The sequence below is a fragment of the Corvus moneduloides genome, chromosome 25 (genome assembly GCF_009650955.1).
Source record: "Corvus moneduloides isolate bCorMon1 chromosome 25, bCorMon1.pri, whole genome shotgun sequence".
In the NCBI taxonomy this organism is placed as follows: domain Eukaryota; kingdom Metazoa; phylum Chordata; class Aves; order Passeriformes; family Corvidae; genus Corvus; species Corvus moneduloides.
Window position 1 is genome coordinate 5,075,870 of NC_045500.1, and position 25,487 is coordinate 5,101,356.

Sequence of the window (25,487 nt, forward strand, 5' to 3'; positions counted from 1 at the left end):
CCTTGTTGACACAAGAAAGGGAAAAAACACAACAGAGGAGCCATTCAAAGGTTGATTGTGCATTTTCTGGCTGTGAGAAATGTATTATTTCCCTCCTTCATCCCTCCCAAAAATAAAAGAGGAGTTAAAGGAAATACCTAAACCAGAGCTGGCATAGCCCTGCTGAAAGGCTGGCATTTCATCAGTCCCTGCCAGGTGAAGCCCTGACGGCCTTTATAAACACAAACCCGAGGATCATCTCGTGCTCACAAAGCCATGAATAACTCCAGAAGTCACCCAAAGTTACAGAGAAAAGAGAAGGTTCTTATTTTCAGCTTTTCTACCCGAGAATTTGATCTAAATGATCTAAAAGTTTTGCTTGCCAACCGACTGACAGCTTTTCTACAGTGCCACTTCAGAATGTTTGTTTGGTGATAACGAGCCTTTGTTATGAGCAACTTATCCAAAGCCACAGGTAGGAAGAGATAAACTGTGCAAATAAAGGGATATCACACACTGCCAGCAATGCTGAGCTTAGAGAAGTTACATTTCCCCTGAAATAGCAATAAAAAAATGAGGGGTGAACTATGAACTGCTTAAATCAGTGAAACTCACCCCAGTAGAGAAGACACTCAGGACAGGTTTGAGACTTAAATTGATTTTCTTCACAGCTAGGCCAGGAATTAGGAAAGGGAAAGGTGTTTTACACACAGGGGGAAGCAGCAGCTTCCAACAGTCTGGGGGCTCCAGTCCAAAGCCAGTAGGAGCAGCTTGTGGATTGTGGCTGCTTTCAGAGCAGGCCTCTGGTGGCTGAGCTCTGGGAAGTTGAGCACAGAGAGAAGGAATCCTGGGGCTGTCATGGGTTCTTCCCACTCAAACCTCATCCATCAGCTCCCAGCAGCACCAGCTGCCAGGGTGATGCTTTAATGGAGCCACATTCCTCCCAAAAGGATGTTTTTCCAGATACTCTGGAGACGGTGATGATTCCAGACTCCCAGTGACACTGCTTTGTATGAAACGCCCAACAGATGACATAATAAAGAGAAAAGCCACTCTGGGAGAGAAAGCTCCTGTATTTTTTTCACTCGCTGCCAAAGGACTTCAGTCACCTCAGAGACATTTCTAGATGGCAAAAAGCTTTTTACATTTTCCCTGCTGCACCACGTGCTGCTCACAGTTTGACAGTTCTGTTGCTGGCAGGTTCCAGAAATTAATATTTTATCCATCATTTTGTCTTGCCACACGGTACTAACTCCCTGATACAGTTCTCTCTCCATTCAGGCCTTGCTATAACATCCTTCCAAGTGAGACAGCACAGGCTTTTGCTGGCCTGTGCTCAGATACATGAAAATTTATGCAAACACATGCAAATACACGTCTGCTTCTCTGTCAGTGGTGTTGGCAGGATTGTAGACACGGTGTAGTGAGAGGCAATGGCCCAACAGCAGAGAGAGGAGGGCTGGAAAACCGAGACCTCTGCATTTCTTAAGAGCTTTTGTTCGTGTCAGTTGTTTAAACACCCCAGGCCTTCGAGTGCCTCAGGAAATCCCATGCCACTGAGGCAGCTGGTGAGTGCTCAAAGAAGTGGCTGCAGTGATTTAAGAGCTCTCCCTTCATCTCTCTGCTCATCCTGCTAGAGAACAGCACCTGTGCAACACTGAGAAACCAGCAAAACACAGCTCAGAGTGAGCCCTGAGCGTGGGACAGCCTCTCAAAACACGGCCTCGCCTCCCTTCAGACACCGACCTTCAGTCCCCTGCCCTGGCAGAGACACTGATTGCACAGCAATTCACAAATCATTTCACAGAAACGCTAGAAAGAATCTGTTAAACCCCTCTCAGATGGGAATGGGAGTAGGGGAGCCCTCACTCCTTGCACCCTGACCCTGCTGTGCGCAGACCCACAGAGGTTTTCTGCCCTAAAAGCTGTTGGAGACCCAGAGGAATTCTCTGTCTCCCACACAGGTGAGGGTTCAGCTCCCCACCTGAGGGGCTTCCAGAGCTGTTCTGTGCCACCAGAGCTGGAGACTCGGGTTGGATTGGAAGTCTCCCTTCACTGGGAAGCCCTCAGGAGCCACACAAACCTGCCCCATGTCCTTGTTCTTACAGCACCTGTTTCTTTTCTTGGGCTGGGGTGACAGCCTGGCCATGGAGAGCTGCTCCAGGGCCCTCCCAAAGTGCTGAGAACAGGGAGTTCCAGCTTGCAGGACCCTCCCGTGGGGCTCTTGGGTTTGGATGTCCATTCCCTCAGGTGAAATCCAGCCAGGGATGCCTCCTCAGGCTGACTGGAGCTCTCCATCCAGGCTTTCCCCTCCCCTCAGGATCCTGCATTCCCAGGGGAGCAGGATCAGTGCTAACTGCACATCCCAGAGGCTTCAGCATTTCCAGCAGCCCCTCTGTACAGGGCCCAGCCAGAGGCACAGGTTGGGGGTGTCTCAGAGCAGCATTTCTCAACCTTTTATAGCCAAACTGCCCCCCTGTGCTCTGTCACCTCCAAGGGTTTCAGCTGCTACCAAATCAGAGCTTGGCTGTGCTTTGAACTTATTTGGAATGTTCACTTATTTATCTAGCAGCCATTTGCTCTGCTAGCCTCCTTGCTTGCAAGCAATTAGCATTCTTTGTTAACAAAATTGAGTTTTCAACCATTTGGAAGCTGCTCAAGGCCCACAGGTTGAGAAACACTCTCATCCCACCCTGGTTTAAGCCCGGAGGAGCAGGGATGTGCTGGAGAACCACCCTCACAGTTTTTATAGGAGGCAGAAGCTGGAGTTGGAGGCATTCCATAAATTGCAGTTCACTCAGGATCTGGCATTTCTGCGGCAGGAGATGAATGCAGGTGTGACTTTCCCTTTCTTCAGCAAATGCCTGACCTGCCAAAAAATGTCGAATTTCAGGAATTACCATCTGAGCCACCCAAAACACTCACACACACAATTATTTACATGTACATGTGCAACTAAATAAACATCCACATATATCAGGAATATTTTTATACCTGCAAGCAGGAAACCCACGCACCCCTGGGTGTGCAGGTGTGTTAGGGGAGAGCAGCAGGGTGGATCCCATACCTGATCCCCAGCTTTTCCAGGAGGGGCCATGTGGATTGGCTGGTCGTTGTCCAAATTCCGGATGCTCGGGTCTGCCCCGTGGTCCAGGAGCAGCTGGATGATTTCCTTCTGGTTCTTGTCACCAGGCAAAGCAGCTGCCATGTGCAGGGCTGTGTTGCCATGGGCCTAAAGCAGGGGGAGGAGAAGGAAAAGGAGTAAAAAACCCAGATAAACTCCCTCATGAGCTGTGCTATCTCCTCAGAATCATCCTAGAAAAGGAGATGTGAAATGAGAGAAGAATCCTCATGGGATTTGTCCTCAGGAGGTGAGGGAGGATCTCTGCTCTGTTTCTCCCACACAGGAGGTTTGTGGATCTAGATTGTATTTTTTTGTTAGAGCACCACAAGTTGGGGGCTTTGATGCTTTGGGTGAAGGTGATAAATAGCCCTGGAAGCAGGAACATTCCCTGGTTGCAGGAATTGCCCCTAAATCATACCCTCATGTACGATTGCTCTGAAATCCCCCCCTAAAACTGCTCTGAAATCACCCCCTAAATCACACCCTCATGGAAACAGAGACCTGGGGAGTTACTGGAAAAAGAGAAGGATGTAAGAGCCATGGAAACATTCCACTGGGAAACATTAAATCGGATTATAGACACCAAACACATCATGCTCTTGCCCACCACACAAAGCCCCACCCCACCAGCCCCATTTGTGCTCCACACATCCCCACTGCCCCCTCTTCCAACACTTCCAAGTGCCAGGAAGTTGCAAATTCCTGAGGTTAAGCATGGATTGGCTCCAGTGACAGGATCTGCACGGGAAGGACAGAGCTGGCTGTGAAGCCAGGCATGGATGGAGGGTGCTGCAATTGGGTGCAGAGAAGCTCTGGTGCCACCAGACCGTGTAGAAATCTGTGCCCTGTCTGGTCAGGTATGACTGGTAACGGCTGTAAATGACAAAAACCTGATAAACAAACGCACAAGGCGAGGTATTTTTAGGCTGCAAGAGTCTCATTGAGGCAGCTGCTTGTTTTTTTCTCTCAGAAACAATCACGGGTTTGTTATGACATTGGAATGGTTGGACACAAATTGCAGCCTGTATTAATATTCCAGTTGTTAAAATGACTCCACGTGAATTTCAGGTCCTGTTAACCACTGAGACATCAGGGAGAACTGAAGCAGGAAATAAAATAGCAGAATTTCAACAGCTTTTCTCAGACAAGGCATGTTTTACAAGCCCTGAACAAGCAGATCCTTGTCAATTTTATTATCCCAGGAAGCTGAGGGATGGTTACAAGCTCTTTACAGGATTTCTTGTTAAAATGGAAAGATCTGCACTTGAGAGCTTCCAAATTCAGGCATGGGCTAAGAAAATGAGGCAATCTGACAAGGCCTGACCTTGAAGCCTCTGGTTGACTTTAACAGGACTTATTTGAGACAATGTGGGCTCCAGGAATTTTACAGGTGAAGCCTCCAAGGCTCCAATGTTTTTCTCGTTGTGAAAACCCCATGGAAACAGATATGGAGTGAGACAAGCACAAACAGTGGGTGAGCCAGGGAAACCTAAACATGGCTGTTTCCTTGTCTTCTTCATGCTTGGAAGAGCTAAAAGAGCCAGGCTGGGCATCAGACAGCCCCACCATCATATTTCTCCCTGCCCCAGACAGATCAGCAACAAGACTGAAGGCTCCAAGTGATCCTATCACAGGAGGAAGCTCTCCCAGGATTGTGATCAAGAGACAACAGAGACTCCTCTGGACAGGCTCTCACCTGCCTGAAGGGTCTTTAAAGATACAGAAGGAATGCAGTGAAAAGCCCTTCACTGTACAGAAAAACACAAGCTCGGTGCCATTACCCACACACACAACCCAAAATATGTTTTCTCCAGTCCAACAGAATTCTGGAGGGGTAAAAAAAGTGAAGCTGCTCTTTGTCTGCCTCAGTGAGCCACGGAGCTGACAGAGAAATTCAGTTCCTTCCTGAGGGACACAAACTCTGGGGAGCACAAGTAAGGCTGAGAGACTGCAGCTGCTGAAATGAAAACCAGGGACCCCCCAGCCTTGTCCCCATCCTCAAAAGTGAAGGACAGAGGGAGGGAAGCACCCAGAATCACCCCCTTAGCCCTGCTGAGACACGGCAGCCTGTCCAGAGTCAAGGCTCTGGCTGGTGGGACAGTGATGTGTCAGCTGAGGCTCCCAGGAATGCCAGGATTTTTGTTTGGGAGGAAGGGTGAAGCTGATGCCTGTGTGAGATAGCAGCACTGCTCGGGATCTGCTCCGAGGTGAGGTGTGGGCCAGCACCCGGGAGGTGTCCAGCTTGCTTTACCCAACCCAGGGATGGCTATGCCAGAAGACATGCAAACAACATTTAGGGCAGAAAGAACCCCCATAGCCCTTGACAGAAACAGGAACTTTGTCCTTCCTGTGATGGCACATTTAACAGGAGACATGAATCGATACCTGGCTGCCCTTCAGTGCCACCTCTCAGTGTTCTGCTGCTGTCAAACCTTGCATCACTGCAGGGCTGTTTTCTCAATCCTCAGCCAATGTTCTAAAGTTCATGTTCCTCCTCAAGCAACCACTTCCCACATCCTTCCCCTTTCCCTGGTTATTTCACTATCATTCTGTCAGCTCCTGCTGGGAGAGGGCCTTGCTTTTCATGACAGAGTCCAAGCCAGGTGCTGCTTTCCTGGTGTCTTTGTACTGGAAAATGCAGTTTGGGGTTGAAAAGCAGTTCAGATTCACAGCTGTTGCTCTTTCCCTCTGTAAAAATCCCCTTGTTGTTGACAAAAATTACCTTGTTGTTGACAAAATCCTTGGACTTGAAAGCGTTCAGCTCCAAGAAGTACCTGAGCAGGGAGACGTTCCCATCCTGGACTGTGTAATGAAGAACTGTCTTGTTGCTCTTTACATCCTATTTAAAAACAGAGAAAAAAATATAAAAAACCTGAGCCAAATAAGAAATGTTCTAGAGGACAACCTGGAGATATCCCATAAACCCATCAGAGGAAACCCAGGCCAGCTCTGCAGTTGGTGGGGAGCATCTCTTTCCCTCCAGTGACCCTGTGAGTGTCGAGTGTCTGCTTCAGGAGCTCCAAAAGGCAGTACCTAGCTCTGCCAGCAGTCCCTGGGGAAGGGGAACAGGCTTGGCCCTTGTGCCAGCAGCTCATTCCTTCTCCAGTTCTATGTTTTGAGCATCGAATGGGGGAGAATTCCTGGAGAAACCCGGGGATAACCGAGCTGATCCTCACCCGGCTGTAGATGGAGGCTCCGGTCTGCACCAGGAGGTGGATGCAGGATTCCAGCTCCCTGCTCTGGTGCTGGAGCTCCCTGTGCTGCTCCTCTGTCAGTGCCTGGCTGCCCTGATCCCTCAGCAGGGTGTTGTGGGCCAGGACAGCGCAGTGGAGAGGGGTATGGCCTGGAAAATAGATATGGATGGAGGTGAGAAAAACACTGATGTGCAGAGAGGAGGCAGGGCTGGCACAGAGAGCATTTGTTCAGTCATTTATTCAATCATTTATTCAATCTGTGCAGGCATTGTTGGGGCACAAGCCCTTCTCTGGTTTCTTCTCTGGCTCTAGGGACATTTTTTGGGGCATTCCAGCATGTTCTCAGTTCCAATTCTGCACTGAATCCCCCCTGAGCCATCAGCACCTTTGAATTTTGTGGTATTTGAGTGCACAGACACGACTCTCTCTCCCCCAGGCATTTCCTGAGCCTGCTCTGGCCTCCCAGCACACCCCAAAAACCAACGAGCATCAGCCAGTGAAATATCCAACACAGGTTCTCACACCACTTGTGCAAAGCTTTTTACCTTCAAAATCCTTCATTTCCAAATCCAGAGGGAAACCCAGTGACAGGATAACCTGGAGGCAGCAGAGAATTGCAGGATTTTAGCTCAGCAGAACTGTGCAAGCCAAAATGAGCCAAAATGAACAAAATCCAAAATCAAACAACATCAGATAATGATAATTTAAGTACAAAGTAACCCCTATTTGCCAGTAGATTTCAGTGCTGTGAGTGTTCCCTGGTTTCCTAACTCCCACCTAAGTATCCTTTCAGATTCCCAGTTCAGAACAGTAAAATTCAGTCACTGCCCCAGCTCAGGAGAGCCAGACTCCTTCACTTTTACCCTGGATTAGGCAAAGACACCAGTAACACCAGTAACACCAGTACATGTTTGTTCTGAGTGATCCTTGACAAGGACAAATGAAAATCTCTCCTTGACAGGTATAGCCAAACTTTATGACCTAAAAGTTTGCCAACACTGACAATTCTCAGGCTGGATTTATTTACTTTTTGTTTTCAGTGTGCAGCAGTGTGTGAAGTTAAACCCTCAGCTTGTGGCAACGAGGATAAAGAAACACCAGGAATTGTGATCTGGAGATGAGAATTTCTTGGATTTAGCAGAGAATCAACATTTTAGAACTCTTTAATATGAGAAAATTACGGATTTAACATGATGGAGCGAAGTAGCTCCTTGTCTATATTATTACAGATAATTTATTTATTTCTTTTGATTGACTAAAGCAAGTTGTTCACATTAATGGCTGAGAATTTCTGCAGTGACTCATCTGTGTCAAGCTAGACAAGGCTCAGGACAGAATCCTCTTGCTGAAAGATCACCCAGAACTGTTAGGGCTTGACTTATCTTCTTATAACAATAATAAAATATGTACAGATCAAATATTGACAGCTAGCTCTGAGGTGCTTGATTATTAGAGATTAGATAGTTAATCCATTAGAAAAAAAAAACCCAATAAAATAGACAAATAAACCATAAAGCCTTTCATGGCTCTGACCCCACTGAGGAGCAAGTCTGCGCCCGTTTTCCCTTTTTATGTCAAGGCAAAAAAAAAAAAGAAACCCACAAAAGAAAAACCAAACAAAGGAGCCCTGCAATCCAAACCACCACAAGGCACTCTGCGAGGCTTTGTTGGCATCATCTGGATTAAAACCCTTTTTCCTACTTAAGGAAGCACCTGTTTTCCAAAGAACTGGCCGTGTTACACATTAACTGCCTGCTAAGGGCTCAGCCTGGGGCACGTGCAGGCACAGCTAACGAATGCTGGACGTGGTGCCAGCACCACAGGCACCCCCTGGCACCTCACCCCTGTCCCCTGGCACCTCACCCCTGTCCCCTGCCCTCAGGGAACTCAGCAGCACCCACCAAACTCTGCCTGTGCTCAGCGCTGCCACAACTCAAGGCAGGCTTTTTTTTATTAATTCCATTTTCTGGCCAATGGTGAAGCGTTTAGGATGCACAGGGTGATAATCCCTGCTGTGGAATCCCTTCCCAAAATTCCCACAGGGCCTTTTTCAAAGTGCTGTTTCGCTGTCCATGGCTGGCACAGAGCTTAGGTGCAGTTCCTGTCTGCAGAGAAATCTATGAAGCCGTAGGGAAGCAAAGATCTGTGCATATAAGTCAGGTTTTGAAGGAAAATCTGAAAATGTGCCTCATTTTGAAGGCTGTGCCTGTGCCATCCCTGTCTGCAGGGTTACATCTCATTTCTCCTCAGCTGGTTGGAGCCTGGACACAATTTTTGCTCCTGTCTGGATGACAGTGACCTCAGGGAGGGGGTTTCACCCTGGTTTTAGAGCTCCCTCTCCTCACACCTCATGGCTGGGGATCCCCCTCCAATGCTCTACCACACTGGGGGCTGCCACCAGCAGATTTAGAGCTGTGATCTGCAGAAATCATTTATTTTGCCCCACAGAGCCACTAAAGAATTTTCCTCTGTAACAGCAGGCTGCAAGTACAGTCCTAAAACAGGAATAAACCCACCCTGGGAAGTCAACTCCTGGCACAAGGAGCCTTTGCTCAGTCTCCATTGCTCGCTGACACCTTGCCTTTATTTAAAAACACCAATATCAACACTTTCTTGTGGTTTTATACTGCCAGCAATTAAAGCCATAAAACTTCTCCTACCTGGAGGACTTGGGCATAGCCGTATGTCGCAGCAAGGTGCAAAGCTGACTGCCCTTTGTTGTCCACGGCATTGATGTCTGCTCCTGCCTGGATCAGGTCGTGGACGATGGCTGCCTGCCTGGCAGTGACAGCCACCAGCAGAGGAGTCTGCAACAGCAGCACAGACACCTGTGAGAGCCAGCTCAGACAAATGGGAGAGTCTGGCAGCAGCTGCTGGCATCAAACAGGGAGCGGGGAAAGGGAATGGCTTTGTGTGAATCAGAGTGGTGTCTGAAATCCCACGGATTGTGGTGCCCACAGGGAGCACAGCTCACAGGATGGTTTGGAATCCCACATGGCACCATGAGATGGGGATGTTTCGCAGCTCTTGCTGGACTCCCTCTAGTGTTCTTCAGCCCTTAATTTGGATGGCAACCCAAACGCAGCGTTTTTGAAACCCCCATTGCATCAGGTACAGAACAAGTCAGTTGGCTATAAAACTTTCAGCCTAGGAGACTGATGCCAGCACACAAATATTTTGCTGGACCAGTGTTTTCTTACATCACTCCACGAATCATGGGCTGAAAAAAGAATGGGCTCATTCTCATCCCACCTAATTTTATGATCACGCCACTTAATTTTATGATGCTGCCAGAGGCACCTCAGCGAGGCCTACCAGTGCCAAGCCTTCCTTGCAGGAACAGAGGGGCAGAGCTGGATTTTTTAGGGTATCTTGCTCTCAATCATGTCAAGCCAGTTCCCATCCCCAACCCTGCAGTCTACAGGAGAAAGTGGCCCCTTTTTTACCTTTCCTCTGTGTTCCTTGGCATCGAGTTTCCTCAGGGGTTTCATGCGCTCTGCAGCTGCCAGCGTGTGGGCCCGCAGGCCTTTAGCTGCATAAATGTGCAGAATTCTAAGACAGTAAATAGAGACACCGATCACTGCTGGGCCACCAAGCACCCTGGGAGCAAACAGTTTTACAGGGTAGCACTGCCACTTTGGGGGTTTTACACCCAGAGTTCCACAGATCCACGCCATGAGCCCCGAAAGCTCCCATTCCCATGGGAAGGGCTTCCTACCTCGAGCAGCTGCAGTGTCCAAGAGCCCTCAGCACTCCTGAGCTTTGCCATGCTGCCTCCTTCCCACTCCAGCACCTTCTTTCAGCTGACATTCCACACTGGGAGGTGTCAAAGTCCTCCACAATTCCCAGTTTGGGGAATTGGATGTATATATCACTTTTTGGGGTGATGCAGCCCTGGGTGTGTTGGTGAAACCTCACCATCGCTAATTGATATTATTTGTAATCAACCTGTTAAATCTAATCTTTATCACAGCTCTTGGAGAGAGGGACCCAGTCCTTACACTTTGCACAAGACAAAGAGTTGTCACAGCCATGGGAGTGGCTGGTGGCCCTTAATGTTGGGAAAAACACTTCTCTGCTTCACTGTGGTCATCTGGCTCTGGCTGGAGCCACTTCCATTCCCCCAGGTCCTACTTGCCAGGGAAGTCCAACCCCCTAGAACAGGAGACCACCCCACACACAGTCACAGCAGCCCCTGGCTTCATTCTGCTCCAGACAGCAATATTTGATGCTTTTCAAGCAGAAGGTGGCAGGCAGTTGTTTCTCTCCTCGGGTAATTTTGTAGCCCAGAGCCACCCCTCGCACTTTCAGGAAGTGGAAATACAATTTTCTGGCTAATCTGATTTTCAGTCAAGCTCAGCATTAGCTGTGGCTGCACACCCACACATCCCCAAGGGTGCCAGGAGAGGATCATAGTGATCGAAGCTGAACTGCAGGAGCAAGGACTGCTGCAGGAAATGCCTCCAGGCCACAGCTGGATCATGGAATTCCTCCTTAGTCTGCTTAATGTGCAAAATTAGCACAAAGACTGACAGCTAATCTCTGGTTCTAGCCTGTACAGATATTATTGAACTGATTGATTGCTAAACCAATGCTTGTGGATAGGAAATAAAACACTCTAGGCATAGCAAAGTTACTGTAGATCTTTATTGAAAAAAAAAGAAGAATTTGTCTTTTTTTTCTAACCAGAACAACCCAGAAAGAAATGATGAAACACTTTCATCTCTGTTTTATGTTCACACACAGAATTTACATACATTGGAGTGAAAGGAATTGAAAAGCAATCAGAGCAACCACAGGCTTGATTCACAACTGCTTTATCCCAGTTCTACCTAGGGAATATCTCTGTACTTTATAAAACTGGAGGAAGCAGTGGTGAATTAAGCTCCTTTGAATTAATTTCTTTGCTGGGTTTTTCTGCAAATATAAGCCACTAATTTCAATGCAAACCTGAACTACTGCTATTTTCCAACAACTTTATGATCACTTACATGATCTAATGCTCGTGTCTTCCACATTTGTCAATACACAATAAAAAAAATACTCTTGGAAAGTCTTTAAGACTTTCAACCTGAGTTTTCAAACCTCACCCAGGCATGAACTATAAAGGCCACTTGAAATAGTGCCTGGGTGGCAACTGGACTCCAGGTAATAAAGAGTACAATAAATTATTTTGCAGTTAGTCTTGCAAATAATAAAATCATCTAAAAATCCTGGGCTTTAGAAAGCAGAAAAACCCAGAGAAATTGTGTTCACCAGCCAAGAGCCTCTTGTTTGTCAAGAAACCAGTAAACAGAGTTTGAAGGGGATGTATCTCCTGAAATACATTTGCCTGTGGCATGGCACTCCTGAGCATCAACCAAAATATTTACAGTTGCATCGGAGGGAAAAGTGAAGCTACTCGTTCTCCAGGAGAGGAAATCAGAAAGCCATAAAGGAATTGTGTGCACCTCTGGGCCTGGGGAGCTTTCCAAGGAGAGGTCACTAAAGTGCCCTGGCTCGGCACATCACCAGCTTCACACTCAAAGGCTACAGAAAAGCGAAAATGTTGCCAAATAACAGTAATGCCATGGATTCCTTGTTGGGCTGCAGTCCAGATTCTGGAAAATACCTGTCTTCTCAATGATCTCCTGATACAGGGCCATGAATTGCAATCCTGACTCAGACAAAACTCCCAGGGACTTCAGTGGGACAGGATCTGTCCATTGGCAGAACAGGCAGCGTTACCAGCCAGCCACTAAATCAGCCCCACACCTCAGATTTGGGTATTTCAGAGTCCAAACCCACCCTGCAGCTAAAAGAACACAACCCCAACCCACTGCTCCACACCTGCAGGGCTGGGTTCCAGGAACAGACAAGGTGAGACCTTCCAGCTACACCTTGGTGTGAATTCCTGCCCTGCAAACAGAGATCTCTCACTGCTCTGGCACTTAGTTCAGCTTTATTTTCAGACTACTACACCTAGCTGCACCAGCAGAACAAAGCTACACTTCACATTTTCCTGATTTCCAAAGGAGCAGTTCAATTTAGGAGAGAAAAATGTCAATTTAGGCCCTCCAAACATTTTCTAGTGGCCTAAATCTGGTGAGACTTCCTCCCCACACAGGTCAAAGACACACAAACAAGGCATTTACACAAAAGCAGCCCTATTGAATCGGGTTTGCCAAAATTTAGAGGCAATTGTACCCTCACCAAATGCTACAGCTGGCCTTGGCTACACTGGATTCTGTCAATTTGAGGCCATGAGGGTGAAAGTCACCTCGTGCTGGTGCTGAGCACAAGTGTGCAGCATCCAAAGCCTGCCTGGGAGAGGCAGCAGGAGCTGGAACAGCAGAGCAATCTCGTGCTGGGCGCCAGGACAAAGCAAATTTCACTCAACACACAAATAGCGGTGTGCTAAAATTCCCACCCCACCCCACCTGCTTTCCCTCCCTACTCAAACCCCACTGAGGTGCTGGGTGGAGCATTGAGCAGGTGAGGACCAGGCCCCAGATGTGCAACCTAAAGCCCTTCAACAGAGAGAGCATGGCTTAAAACATACGTATCATTGTCTTCGTCTTCCAGGAGCAGCTTCTCGATGGGCAGGGCGCCGATGGCTCGCCGGGCATCCTCCAGCTCCTGTGGGGCTGGCTCGGGGATGGAGACGGGCACGGGCACGAACTGGGGCCCGGGTAGCGAGGAGGAGGCTGCAGGGTACTGCAGGGTGGAGGCTGGCAGTGCAGAGAGGGGCTGTGCCCACGGGAAGTATGTGAGGGGCGGCTGCTGCTCCGTCACCTCCAGCGGTGGCACCATGGCCGGGGTGGTGCTTCGGGGCTGGGAAAGGGACAGAAATACAACAAAATGAGACAAAAGGCCATGTGGGGCAGGGGGAGGACACAGCACAGGCTGGGGATGCTCATCCCACTTCTAACATCCCTCATCCTTCTGCTCTGGGTGAAGCTGCGCTGAGGGTGATGCCTGTCCTGTGTCCAGGTCATGCTTATGTCAGGCTCTCTCCAGCTTTCTGTTCCCATTCCCACCCTCCCTGTGACTCTGTAACACCCTGAGCTGGAAACTGCCCTCTGGACAGTCCCAACTTTGCTGCCATCAAGGCTGAAGCAGCTCCCTGTGGCCTCTGGAACAGCCCAGGCAGAGCCACATCCCAAACCCATCCCATGGCCCTTCCTCAGCAGTGAGGGCCACAAGGACACAGAAATGGCCTTTGGGGGATTTGCTGGGTCTGCCTGAGCAGCCAAACTGAACCAGGGAAAGGAAAATCAGCTGCCTAAGATCCACTGGAACAGAACTCTCTGCCCTTCCCCTCTAAAGGGGATCAGATCATCTTGTGTCAGCCAAGCAGATTTTGTCTGGCCTGAAGCCAAGTGTTCTGCTACCTCTACGTATTTTGACCTTCCTCTTTTATCCTTAAAGAGCAACTTTGGAGAAATTTATTGCCAAGTCATCCCCACCTGAATGACATTCCTGCCTCACCTGGTCCATGTGTTTCCCGGAACCCATTTACAATTTTTTTTATTTTAAGCTTGGAAATAAAAGAGTGAAAATCCCTGCTCAGCCTGGAAGAGTGAAGAGAGCTGGGGAAAAGACTGTGAATTTTGCCTGATTCCAGCACAACCACAACTTTTTGTCCTGCTCAAACCATATTATTGTCCAGCCAGAGCTAGGAAAACTACATGGCATGGATGCAAGGACACACAACATTACAGTAATTAAAGAAATTAGACTAACTCCACCCCACAGCTCTTTCTAGGAGGTGGGAATTAACACCATTTCCAGCTTGGTATTTTTGACTTACTGCAAAATTGGTGATGAGAGGCTGAGAAGTGTATGTGAGGACAGAGGAGGGTCCCACCAGGGTGTAGCTGGGACACATGGGCTGGACATACATGTCTGCTGTGTAGGGACAGCTGCCAGCCTCGTGGGACACGTAGTCAGGGTAAGGGCTCCACTGGGCCAGGGGCTGCAAAGAGGTGGGAGAGGGCTGGGAGATCCAGCCAGAGGCCAGAGCTCCTTCATCTGGGCCAGGCAGGGCAGGGGCAGCTGCGTCCATGTCAATGCAAGGCTGGCCTGGAAAACAGGACAGGATTAAAGCCCAGCCCAGCCTTGTCTGGAGAGTCACACAGAGTCAGGGATACGTTACCCATGGGTGAATAGGAAGGGAGTGGCTGATGGGGCAAAACAACCTGGAAGAGAGAAAAAATAAAAATAGAAATCAGAGGTAAAGCCCATCAGCATTAAATTCAATCCCTTAGAGAAACACCAAGGGACAAAGCATATCAGGCATTATCAGCTGATTATCAATGTCAGGGTCTGAATTCTCCCACCCCACACGAGGGCCAGAAGAACTGAGCCTGGCAGCCAGGACACACCACCCCAAACACCCACAATGTCCCCTCAGCTCAAGGGGACCTTAAAGTGTATTTAAACCTCATGTGGCAAAGGGAATTCTCCTTCAGAGAGGAGCCAGCCAAGCTGCTGCCTCCTGGGAGGGCAAATTGAGGCTGAAACTAAGCAGCAAACAGCCAAGGATGGCTCTGGGCCATCCCTTTTAGACTCCTGAACAAGCTGCCTCACTTCCAAGCCACTTTCTGGCCCAAGGAATCAGATCCTGCCAACTGCAAAGCACTTTCCCCTTTCCATTAAGTGATGGAAGGCGCTCAGCACACTAAAACCACTGCACCTAAAGAGATATTAATGGCATTGCCAGGTAACACCAGGCTGCAGGGCCTTCACAGTGCTTTAGAGATGCAAAGGTTTCTCTCACTGCCAAAGCATTGCTGGGGCTGGGCAATCACTGAGCTCCCTGAAGGAGAATTTTCCTCCAGTGTTTGGGGATTTTTCTCTTACCGTTGTAGCTGCAGTAGCACTGGAATTATGGACATTCCCCCTTTTCCTCTTCAACAGCTCCTTCACCGGCTCCTTCACACGGACACCTTGGTAGGGGCGAGGCTGTGGCTGCTGGTCTGGGGCAGAAGCTGAGAAAAAAAAATTTTAAAATGCAGGTGACTTTTCTTTTCCTTCCAGGGAGCCCAAATCCCCACAGCAGCCAGGTGGCTGTACCAGTTCTAATTTATTTTATTCCTCCTTCCCTTTGTGTCCCTCAGTGCCACTGACCTGCAGAGAACAGCTTTACACACTCCCAAAAGGAAAACCTGACTGAAATACCCAACAGGTGACAAACCAGAACTGCTGGCCAGGCAGGGACATAAAAAAGTAGAGATCAGGTCTTTAAAAGAAATATATTCACTGTTTAGGCACAAGGTATAAATGCAACCCAAAACAGGGAAGCATCCTCATTTGGAAAACCATCATTAGTTGGACTTAAGTACCTCATTTTGAGCTCAGACAGGTGCTGAAGTTGTGTTTCTGTTCCAAACAGAGGTTGAGAAACAGGTGACAACACATCTCAGATCTTATTCCCAAAAACCTCCCAGCTCACTCCCATAAATTCTGCTCCATTTTGAAGAATTCAGTTTACAGCCAGCTCCAAAGGCCTCTCCCAAGGCCATGTGAGCAGTGGAAGCAGGAGAAGCACATTTCTGCCAGGGCCAGCATTAACAACTCATATTTTACGTGCAGTGTTTGGAGGGAATCGATAGCAGAAGGAAACTGGGGGATATCAAAGCCTGGTGTTTGTAAAGCCACCGATAGCAGCAGCGGCTGCCTGCCCCTTTTTACTGCACTTTGGTGGGTAAATACTCTAATTGATAAGTTTTCCATTTTTAAAGATTGCAACTGGCCTTTGGTTCTGTGAAGTACAGGTGGGTATGCAGCTCCAATCTGAATTTTAAACTGTTATTCCACCCCAGGAGCATTTATTTAGATTTACATTCTACAAGAATGAATCATTTCACCTGGGATCACCTCTCCCAGCTACATTTAATTCTGTGCACACAGAGATGTTTCTGTTGGACCTTCCTGGGAGGAGAAAAATGGAGTTCTAAATACAGAGATTGTAAATCCACCTCAAAAATTACTTAACAGAATAAATGTTTCTGCTCTGTTTTCCTTTTCAAAATACTTTTTTCCCTTCAGCTTGGCTCTTTTATTAACTCTGTCTGACTCTTTACACATAACTTAATTATGAAATCTTGATTGACCACTTTAAATCCTTTTGGGACCAGACAGAACTACATTTATGCACTGAACTGTTGTCTTTGTTATGCACCTTAAGGAAATAGTTTGCTTTAAAACAGTAGTTGAAGCAAAGATGAATTTCCAGCCTTTGCCTGATCTACCTTTGCTTTCTGTGGGCATCCTTTGTGGCACTTCAAATCAGGTTTCTTGCATTCCTATGAATCCTGTGGCTTTGGAAAGGAAGGTTTTAAAGAGAATAATGGTCACTTTAATTCTCCATACAAGGGCTTTTAATACAACTCACATTTTGCCTTTTAAATTTAGTTGGTATTAATTTATATGAGTGCAAATATAAAGAGTTCTGGTGTTCTTGGTGCTTCCTGAAGACATCAGCTCCTCAAACCTGAGCTCTGCCAGAGCTGCTTGAGAGGCAGAAATGAACATTTTGGGGAGTATCTCATGCCCAACTCATCAAAGGGCCTCCCTGCAGAATTAGGGTGGGGAAGGATGGTGGTTTCTGGCTCCAGGTTTGGGGGATGGGAAAGAAGAAATTTACTGTAAAAGCTGACAAATATACCTATTCAGAGTTTCCGGTGTAAGCAGAGTAACCAGAAAAAAAAATAAAGAGAAAAAAAAATTTTAAAAACCAAAGTCTGCAGATCATATTTCGGTTCCCCCAAGCTGACCTCCAGAAATAAAAATAATGCAAGCACAGCTGCTTTTCCACTGCTCAGGGGTGTGTGGGGTCTGAGCATCGCAGACAGACCACAGCAAAATGGCTTTGGGGCTTCAGGGTGCAATTCCTCATCGAGCTAAAGATACATGGTCATGTACAAATATCAGCATTTGGAGGAACAATGACAATTAAAATATCCTTGTAAAGGAAGAACCTGGATTTAGCCATCTGCAAGTCCTTATAGAAAGGTTTTAACAACCCCTGAAGCTGCCTTGGACCAAGGTTCCATTGTATTTTCATTTAAGTCATGAGAGCCCAAATGCCATTCAATAAAATCAAAGGAACAGCAGCAGTGTCCTGGCTTCTCCTGCAATTCCAGGACCACAGAACATCCAGGTGCTGTTCCTCAGTACTGCTTTGACTGGCACCTGCTCTGGGAAGCTGGAGCAGTTTGAAACACCTCAAGTCAAGAAAGAAGAGAAGGGATCCAAACCCAACCACTGGGAAGCTTTGCAATGGCTTCTACAATTCATTTGGGCTCATTTCAGCGCTTTGGCCCGGCTGCCTCCCCAGCCCCCCGTGCGTGCTCAGCCCCAATGCTTCCATCAATGTTATCACCTGATGTATTTGCTAAAAGTCCACAAAAACCTTCAAGCCCTGTGAGCAATCTTTAGAACACCAGAGCTGCTGGAAAGGCACCAAGCGCAGCAGTCCTTTGCCTCTAAACATCGAGTGACAACAGCAGGAAGGTGCTGGATTCCAGACCACGCTGCAATCAGCCTGGAAGCGTCCAAACTGCACAAAAAAAGGTTCCATGGGATCTGTCACCCTCAAGTGATGCAGATACAGACCCCGATTCTCAATAATATCTGTGAAATATTGATCTGAGTAAAAGGTCAGGCAGAGAAAACCTGTCAAGACATCGCCAAAAAATTAAAACTCTATCCTCCCCTACACATTGATTTAACCATTGGTGAAACTGGAGGGAAGAGAGTGGCAGAACAGCTGCTGGAAGGGTGCAGGCACCGAAGCGTGGCGAGTTTCAGATCACTAAACTTCACCCCAGCGGCGCTGGCCTTCACACACACACGAGCTGCAGCTCGGTTTCAGCCTTCAGCCTTCCAGCCAAGGCAGAGCCATTTCCCAGCAGGCAGATTTCAGTTTGAAATGCCCTGCTAATCCTGCCTAGTCCCTGCCTGCAGCAGCAAGTGTCACTCTGGTCCCTCTTCCAGAAGATTTCTGCGCTCACACGCTGACACGTGATAAGCTTATCAATTGAGCAGTGTTAACACTGCAAATATTTTCCCCTTTTTTCTCCTTTCACCTCCAATGTAATAAAAAATTGAAAAGAAACACAATAGGAAAGTTTCTCTTGTTTGCAGTCACATCAAAAAGCAATCACTGACTGCGAATAACAAGGAAAATGTAGATTTCAATTAGCAAACTCCCGAGTTAATGGCTTGGATATTGGAGACCAAATCACATTTTTATCAGACACCGTGAACTTTGGCTAATAAAAAGAAGAAAGGGGCTCAGTTTCAGAGACTTGGATGCTTAGAGTAAAATCAAAACCTTTTTACATCCGTGCCCATTGCAAGGGACTCAACATTGGTCACGATCCTGTCCTTATTTCCTGGCTAATTACACAGTTTCCCTCAAAAAAAACAGGGTGATCTTTATCTCTGCTTTGTGGTCAGTCCACAGCAGGAGAACAGAGCACTGAAATGCATTTAACTGCCCAAAATCCCAGATAGTGACATGACAGGGAGTCACTCAGCAGAAATCATCATTTCAACTCCATCCCTATCCCTCAGCAGCCTTCAGGGTGTGTCCCTATTTTAATTAATATTTTAATTGATCCAACCAGCAGTTAAAGGTGAAACATTCTGACATGACCCACCTGCAGCTCCAACCCCTGGAAACAAAAATCCAGTTATTTCTGCCAAGATCCATCTGAATCAGTTGCGGTGGTGGCCTCAGGCTTGGGTGGCTGGTGAGCACCAGGTCCCTGGTACCTGACCTAAATTAATTAACACACACCTGACTGATAATTCTCTGGCTGGTCCTGAGAGTTAATAACCTCATCAATGCCAAATAAATCATGAAACAACTCAGAAAATGTTTATCTGAGTTCCATTTGGCCATTTCTTGCTTCATTATCCATCAACAGCCTTTCCATCCCAAAGGATGCATCCCAGCTTTGCACATCCAGGCTGGGATGGAGCTGGACATGGAGCTTTCTTTGTGCATTTGACACAAACCAAATTTCCCTTCATTTTCAGGTGTCCACCTGCTGTTGGAAGATTTTCCAGGAATCAAATTAGCCTTGGATTCAGGCAGATCTGTGTGCCCTGTGCTGTCCTTGAGGAATGTTTGTGACAAGTGTGCTTTAAAAAAGGTTCCCTTCACACCTAAAAGGATCGAAATGAGTGGAGAGCACCGTGCAGAGCCTGCATCTGTTCCCACACGAGGAAGGTACTGCAGATCAACAAATGCAGCGTGAACTTTGGAGTTTTCCACTTGGACAGAAACAAAAATCAAGGGGAGACACAAAATGCTGGCTAGTCCCTGCTGCTCTGATTATTCTAATTAAAAAAAATAAGAGCTTCCACGTGCCAAATGAGAGTTGGATGCCTTGGCCATGGTAGTGGTGAGGGCTACTAAAAATTCTCTGTTTCAGAATAAGAGAAGCCCTGGTGTGAAGGGGAAGCTGAGATAGACAGAAAGTGTCTTTAACCATAAGTCTCACCCTCAGGTCCTAATTCCTCCCAGCCCATAATACTCTTTCCATTTTAGTAATGCAAGCTTTCCATTTAATTGCTGCTGTGGTCATTCGGAGAGTTTGACACCTGCTTTGCAAAGCATGGATGGGCTCAACTTTCGTGCTATCCCTCTTTCCTGGTGGGGTTTTACCAAAATTATCACTCACAAGGTGCAGAATGTCACAGTTTCACCTCTCAGTCTCATTAGCTGATACTTTCAGGGAGGGCTCTGTACAGCCCCACATCTGTTGTGGACAGAAAAGCTTTTCCATTCACTTTAAAAGCATTTGGGAAGGGATTTGCAGAGGTGTGAATTCACATCTCTCAGTGGTAAAGGGAATCTGAGCAGCTGAATCTCAGCTGGTGACTGCAACAGGAGCTGAGCACCCAAAAAACCTTGGACACGGGCAAAACCAGCACCTAAACAGGAGATTCTTGCAGAATTAGAATTTTAGAATTAACAAGGCTGGGAAAGACCTTTGAGATCAGCAAGCCCAACCTGCTTCCACGCTTTTCAGAACAGAAACCATTTGTATGAAAGGCACGTTCGGGTTGTTGGCAAAACTTCACTATGGAGGTGACACTAAAAACAAATTCAGAGGAAATTGCTGGTGCTGCCCATGAATTTCCCATCCCTGAGGGGCTGCTGGGCCTGCTCCCATTCAGCAGAATCCTGGGGAGCCCCGACCAGTCACTTCTCCTGTGCCGTGGGAGGGGAGGCTTTCAGGCTGAGCCACCCTCGGGGTTTTGCGAGCGGAAGCCCAGGGCCCCACTCCTGCAGAGGAGTCACTGTGCCGTGACCCTGGGGAACATTCCCAGCCTGCAGGGCCAGCCAGGCGAGACTCCCTGCAGAGCAAGAGCCTCCAACCACGGCAGCAGAGGGCAAAGTGTCCCAGCTTTCCTTGTGCTCCTGCAGAAATGTCCCCTGAAGGAGCAGGAAACCACCCTTGAGAGGTGCCCTGGGAAATGCCCTCAGGTGAGGTCACATCTGCTGCTTGAGGGCGTTCTTGTATCACTTTTGGGTTTTCACAGATTCACAGAGTATTCTGAGCTGGGAGGGACCCACAAGGATGATCCAGCTCTGAAGGGAATGGCCCATACAGGGACTGAACCCAAAGTCTTGGTGTTACCAGCACCAAATGAGTCAAATCTCAGGGTTTCTGTTTGGAAAGTTCCCAGGTCACCTGAGCTGCCTCTGCATCAATTCATGTTCCAGAGCGAGGCCACGGGTCCCATGTGGCCACGGGAACATCCATGGGGTCACAGGTGGCCCGAAGCAGGTGGTGCAGGAAACGTGAGGCCACAGCTGGTCACACTGACAGGAAACAGAGGTGACACCGAATGGGGACCCACAGAGCTGCTGAGAACTCCAGCTCCCAGTGAAACCTGTGGGATCTGGCACCTGGGTACCTGCTCTGACCCCAGGGGTCACACAGGGGGTCTCCAGGACACCCCTCCTGCCTGCCTGCAAAGCCAACACACTGCAGTGGCTCGGGAAAGAACAGCATTAATAAGATTTCCAACAGTTCCACGCTGGAAAAAGGAACTCTGACATTGCTGCAAGTGGAGGGAGACTCAAGGATTACAAGCTCAGGGGACGCTGGCCAGGAGTTGTCTACAAGTTATCATTAGGGAACACCAGACATAATTTGACTTGTAATTCCTGCTTCCCTTTGAGCACTGCAAGTGTCAAAGAAAGAAAGCAAAATAAAAACACCAGTTCAGTTCCCAATTTCCTCCTACCTAAAGCATTGTTGTTGGCATTGCTGTGTCACTGCAGGAATAAAATAACAACCCAAAGAAACCATTCATGGACTTCTGAGATGGAAGATTAGAATCAGGATTTGGATATGATCATCTTGCAGGGTTTTCCATGTCTTCTCCCTACTGATCCTGAAAACTGCACAGGATGAAGGGGGAAATAGAAATAAAACTTCCCAAATGCACATTTGAGCTTCCAAAATGTTCAGCTGAAAAGAAAGAAAGCAGGGAAAAAAAAACCAGAGGAAACATTTCAAAGCTCACAAAGGCACATGGTTGGTTTACCACACGTAGTGAAACAACCTGCAGGCTGTGATAAAAAGATGAATAATGTCAGATAAGTCACTGGCAAGGGCTTAAGAAATTAATTTTTCCACTCAGGTGTGTTGTAGCATTCTATGTTAATGGAAAAGCACGGTGAGAGGCAAAGGGTGGCAGCACAGCTGCCAAAATGAGCATCACCTACTGATGACAAATGAGATATGATGGTGATAAGAGAATGAAAACCTTGCAAGAAGCAAACACCTACCTGGAGTATGATCAGTAAACTACTCGAGCAAAGGTGGGCCCAGAGGAGTGAAATTATCTTGAAAACAAGAAAACTGATTTCCTGTAAAGTCATAACTGTATTGCCCTCAACCGCTTTGTTCCTTATCTTTTTTATTAGCTGAAAGAAGTGCATATCAAAAAAAAAGGCACAGAAATAAGATTTCTCACAGGTTTCACTTTTCAAAAGGAAAATTTTCTGCTATGTAACCACCGTAACCTTTGATATAATACCTGCATCCTGTTGTTGTTTTTATGAATCATAGTCTTCCACTTGATTCATAGTGATGAAAGCCAACAAAGCAGCCCTGAGCTCATATCCCTGCTGGAAAATGAGCATCACACCTCAGCATCTGCCTCTCTTGAGCCATTCATGAGCATCACGTCCCCTGCCACTCTCTGCTGACTGATCCATCACAGCCCTCCGCTGTCACCAGAGGTAGGAAAAGCAAATCAGAGCTCACTTACATTTTTGCCAGTGCATGTTCTGTGGTGGGATGGAGCCTTTTTTCCCCTCTTGGCTGAAGGTGACTCGGCTGTGTGTGTGTGACTCCCGGGTGGGGATGTGACAAGTGAGGGTCAGGATGTTTCTTTCGGCTTTTTAAAAGCGCCGTGTTCCCGCTGAGCCCGGTGACATCATCACATCCTCCAACCACAACCACTTCTACATTTTCCCTTTGCTCTCTGCTCTCCTTCTTCTTCTCCTTCACCGTGCTCAGCAGCTCCTCCGAGGGCAGCGAGCCCTGGGAGATGTTCTGCATAAAAAATGTGTCACCAAGATGGCTTTGAACAGTCGAAGGTGGGACCTGCCCCTCGTGGGATTTTCACCACAGATTTGCAAAATCGGGTCAGAAGGTTGGACAGCAGCAAAGGGTCTTTGAGGAGGATTTTGACCTCTTGTGGCACTAAGGGTGATTTTTTTCTCACATTCTGCTGCTCTGGATGGCACAGCTCTTGTCTCCACATAGCCAAACCAGCCCCCAGGCCATGCCTGCCTGGCCCTTTAAATGTGCAACCCTTCTAAACCCAACATTTGAGTGTTTGCTCCTGCCTTATGAGAATCTCAACTCCCCGGGGCCACTAAATTTGAACTTGTGAGGAAACACCTGTAAACACTTCAAGCCTCATTAAGCCAGGGCGTCCTTCATTTGAAAAAGAAACCCCTTTTTTTTTCTGTTTTGTTTTTATCAAAATACAACACTTCCTACCCAAGGACAAGCAGCCAAAATAGCTGCAAAGCTGAAGGAAGGCCATGGGAGCCTGGAGAGGCTCTTGGCAATAACGACAGCACCAGTACCAACCACACCATGAACGCAACCCTCTTCCCTCTAAAAATCAGACCCCTGGGATCAATTTTCACAATTAACACCGACTTAGGAGCTTCATTCCCAGAGAAATATTTGTTGGAGTTGCACAGTGAGGTCAGAATCTCATCATTCCCCCTCTTGTTGTTCAGTTTTTAATCACTGAATTGCCAAAAGTTTGCTCTCACAAATTTCTCTTCCCATAAAAAGACCAAGGCAGGATCTGGTGGGGTTTTTGGACAGAATTTCTACTAAGGGAATTTCATGCTTTCAGGTGTTTCAGGCACCTCTTGGGAGCAGATCCATTCTGTGAACCATTCCACAACACACCAAACTGCGTTTAGTGGGAAAACACTGATTAATCAGCTGAATGCTTAATTGCACTCACTCTGCTTCAAAGACTTGTCCAGAAACCAAAAAAGAAGCAAACCCCAGAGCAACTGGAGTGGAAAGAATTAAGGGATGTGCATGTCTGCCCTCCAAAATAGCCCCAACCTCCTCTGTTCTCAGGCACGAGGGCATTGTTCAGCCACATTTTGCATATCTGAATTATTGCTGAGTACCAGCCCCGCGCTGTGACATCCTCCCTGCTGCTGAAGTGCTTAGTAATAGCTGACAGCCTCGGAGCTGATACTGCAAAACCTGACAGGTAGGCTGGGGTTTAACTCACAGTGATGCCAGGTGAAGCGAGGAAAAGCACTGAAACTGGTTTCACTGGCATTTCAGCCACACCAGAGCACAAAGGAATCGTGGACTCTCCTATCTGTGAGATATCCGTGGTGCATTTCTCCCCAACCTAATGAAACTCGGTTTCAGAAACCTCACAAAAGTGTAGAATTAAGAAAATGCAGCAGCATATCTGTTCCTGACAAATTCAGTCTGAAAGCCAGGGCCCAAGCACACATTTAGATTTGCTGAAAGCCTGAGGGACGAGGCAATGCCAGGGAACAGTGGGAAGAGTTCCTGGAGTTTGGCTGCAGCAAAGGCAGTGCTAGAAGGGGTTTGAATTGTGCTCTGCTGAAATTTGCTTCTGGATTCTGACAGCACAGAGCTACTGGGACAGAGCATGGCAAATCAAGGGTCCAGGCAGGTCTCTGGCCTGGTTTTTCGCTCTGAGAACACCCTCTGTGTACATTTGGGCTCTGCAGAGCAGCAGCAGCACCGACTGAGGTTTGTACGCAGCAGGTCTGAAGTGCAGGTGAAGGCAGATTGCTTCATACCCAAAGTAAATATACAGACTCATATTAAAAGAATCTATATGTGCTTATCATCCTGCCCTCAGCTGTGCTTTAATTGAGCTTAGAAAAGCTGTGGATAACATTTAAATAACTCAGGATTAAACCGGTTTTGAGGTCTTTACATCGATACTTTAAAAATACGAAGCCAGGCAGATAAAGTCTTATTGTAATAGACATCTAAAATGAGGAAGTTGCAGAAAAGGGGCAAGTTTTCCTCAGATAAAAGTGTTTTGGTGGCTGCTAATCATCCATTTCCATATTTTACACGTGGTTTCTAGATTAACTTTTGATGGGCTAACAAAGAATCGCTCTCCAAAAAGTAACTTCAATTGTACATTAAGATAGGAAGGGCCACATGACCCCACACCTAGCAAAATAAAAATAGGAGTTTTTCCTCATTTCATGCATTTTATAAACACAATTTAGTTAAGGACCATTTGTTTATGAGGTCCAAAGGAAGAGACAAAAGTGGATAGAAAGATCAAAAGCATCATATTTGCCTCTTCCCCTGAAAACTCTGTAATTCACGGTTCAGGTTTATAAATGTGAACATGAATGATTATAAACTATGAACTTTAAGTCTATAAATAAATCTGGAGCCTCAAAGCTGTTGCAGACCTTCCATCCTTCCCTCTTTTTCACGGCAAACCCTTCCTCCATGCCCCATCCCTCCTGCCACTGCTTCTCCCCAGCACAGCAGTGCAGATGAGCGGGGTAAAGTGATGGAGAGAAAGCAGATTTTTGGTGATCTTGCAGCTAAGCTCTCTGCAAAAAACGTGTTTATGCTCTAAGCCTGATGCTGCTCTTAAGGGGAACTAAAACCAAGGGC

General features: G+C 47.3%; 1 protein-coding gene across 2 annotated transcripts; it reads right to left on the reverse strand.

Annotated features, from left to right (window-relative positions):
* Positions 1–62: 62 nt before the first annotated feature.
* Positions 63–23,964, reverse strand: POU2AF1 (POU class 2 homeobox associating factor 1). 2 transcript variants are annotated; one of them, XM_032133963.1, is made up of 12 exons: positions 22,585–23,964; positions 15,142–15,269; positions 14,435–14,477; positions 14,090–14,361; positions 12,839–13,110; positions 9,744–9,849; positions 8,958–9,104; positions 6,843–6,894; positions 6,280–6,446; positions 5,826–5,942; positions 3,047–3,211; positions 63–2,848 (listed from the first exon to the last, which is right to left on the reverse strand). In XM_032133963.1, the coding sequence occupies exons 1-12, from the start codon at positions 22,598–22,600 to the stop codon at positions 2,777–2,779; spliced, it is 1,557 nt and encodes a 518-aa protein (XP_031989854.1). In that variant the 5' UTR covers positions 22,601–23,964; the 3' UTR covers positions 63–2,776. The 2 variants fall into 2 exon arrangements, with proteins under 2 accessions (XP_031989854.1, XP_031989855.1); XM_032133964.1 differs by lacking the exons at positions 63–2,848; positions 3,047–3,211; positions 5,826–5,942; ... (2 more) ...; positions 8,958–9,104; positions 9,744–9,849 and having other exon boundaries at positions 10,923–13,110; positions 22,585–23,281.
* Positions 23,965–25,487: the final 1,523 nt, after the last annotated feature.

Excerpts from the sequence above, each read along its gene's own strand:
- POU2AF1 (XM_032133963.1), bottom strand. Across the intron at positions 9,105-9,743 it reads CCAAGGAACACAGAGGAAAG|ACTCCTCTGCTGGTGGCTGT; the intron begins GTAAAAAAGGGG and ends CTGCTGTTGCAG. Across the intron at positions 6,895-8,957 it reads GCTATGCCCAAGTCCTCCAG|GTTATCCTGTCACTGGGTTT; the intron begins GTAGGAGAAGTT and ends TGCTGCCTCCAG.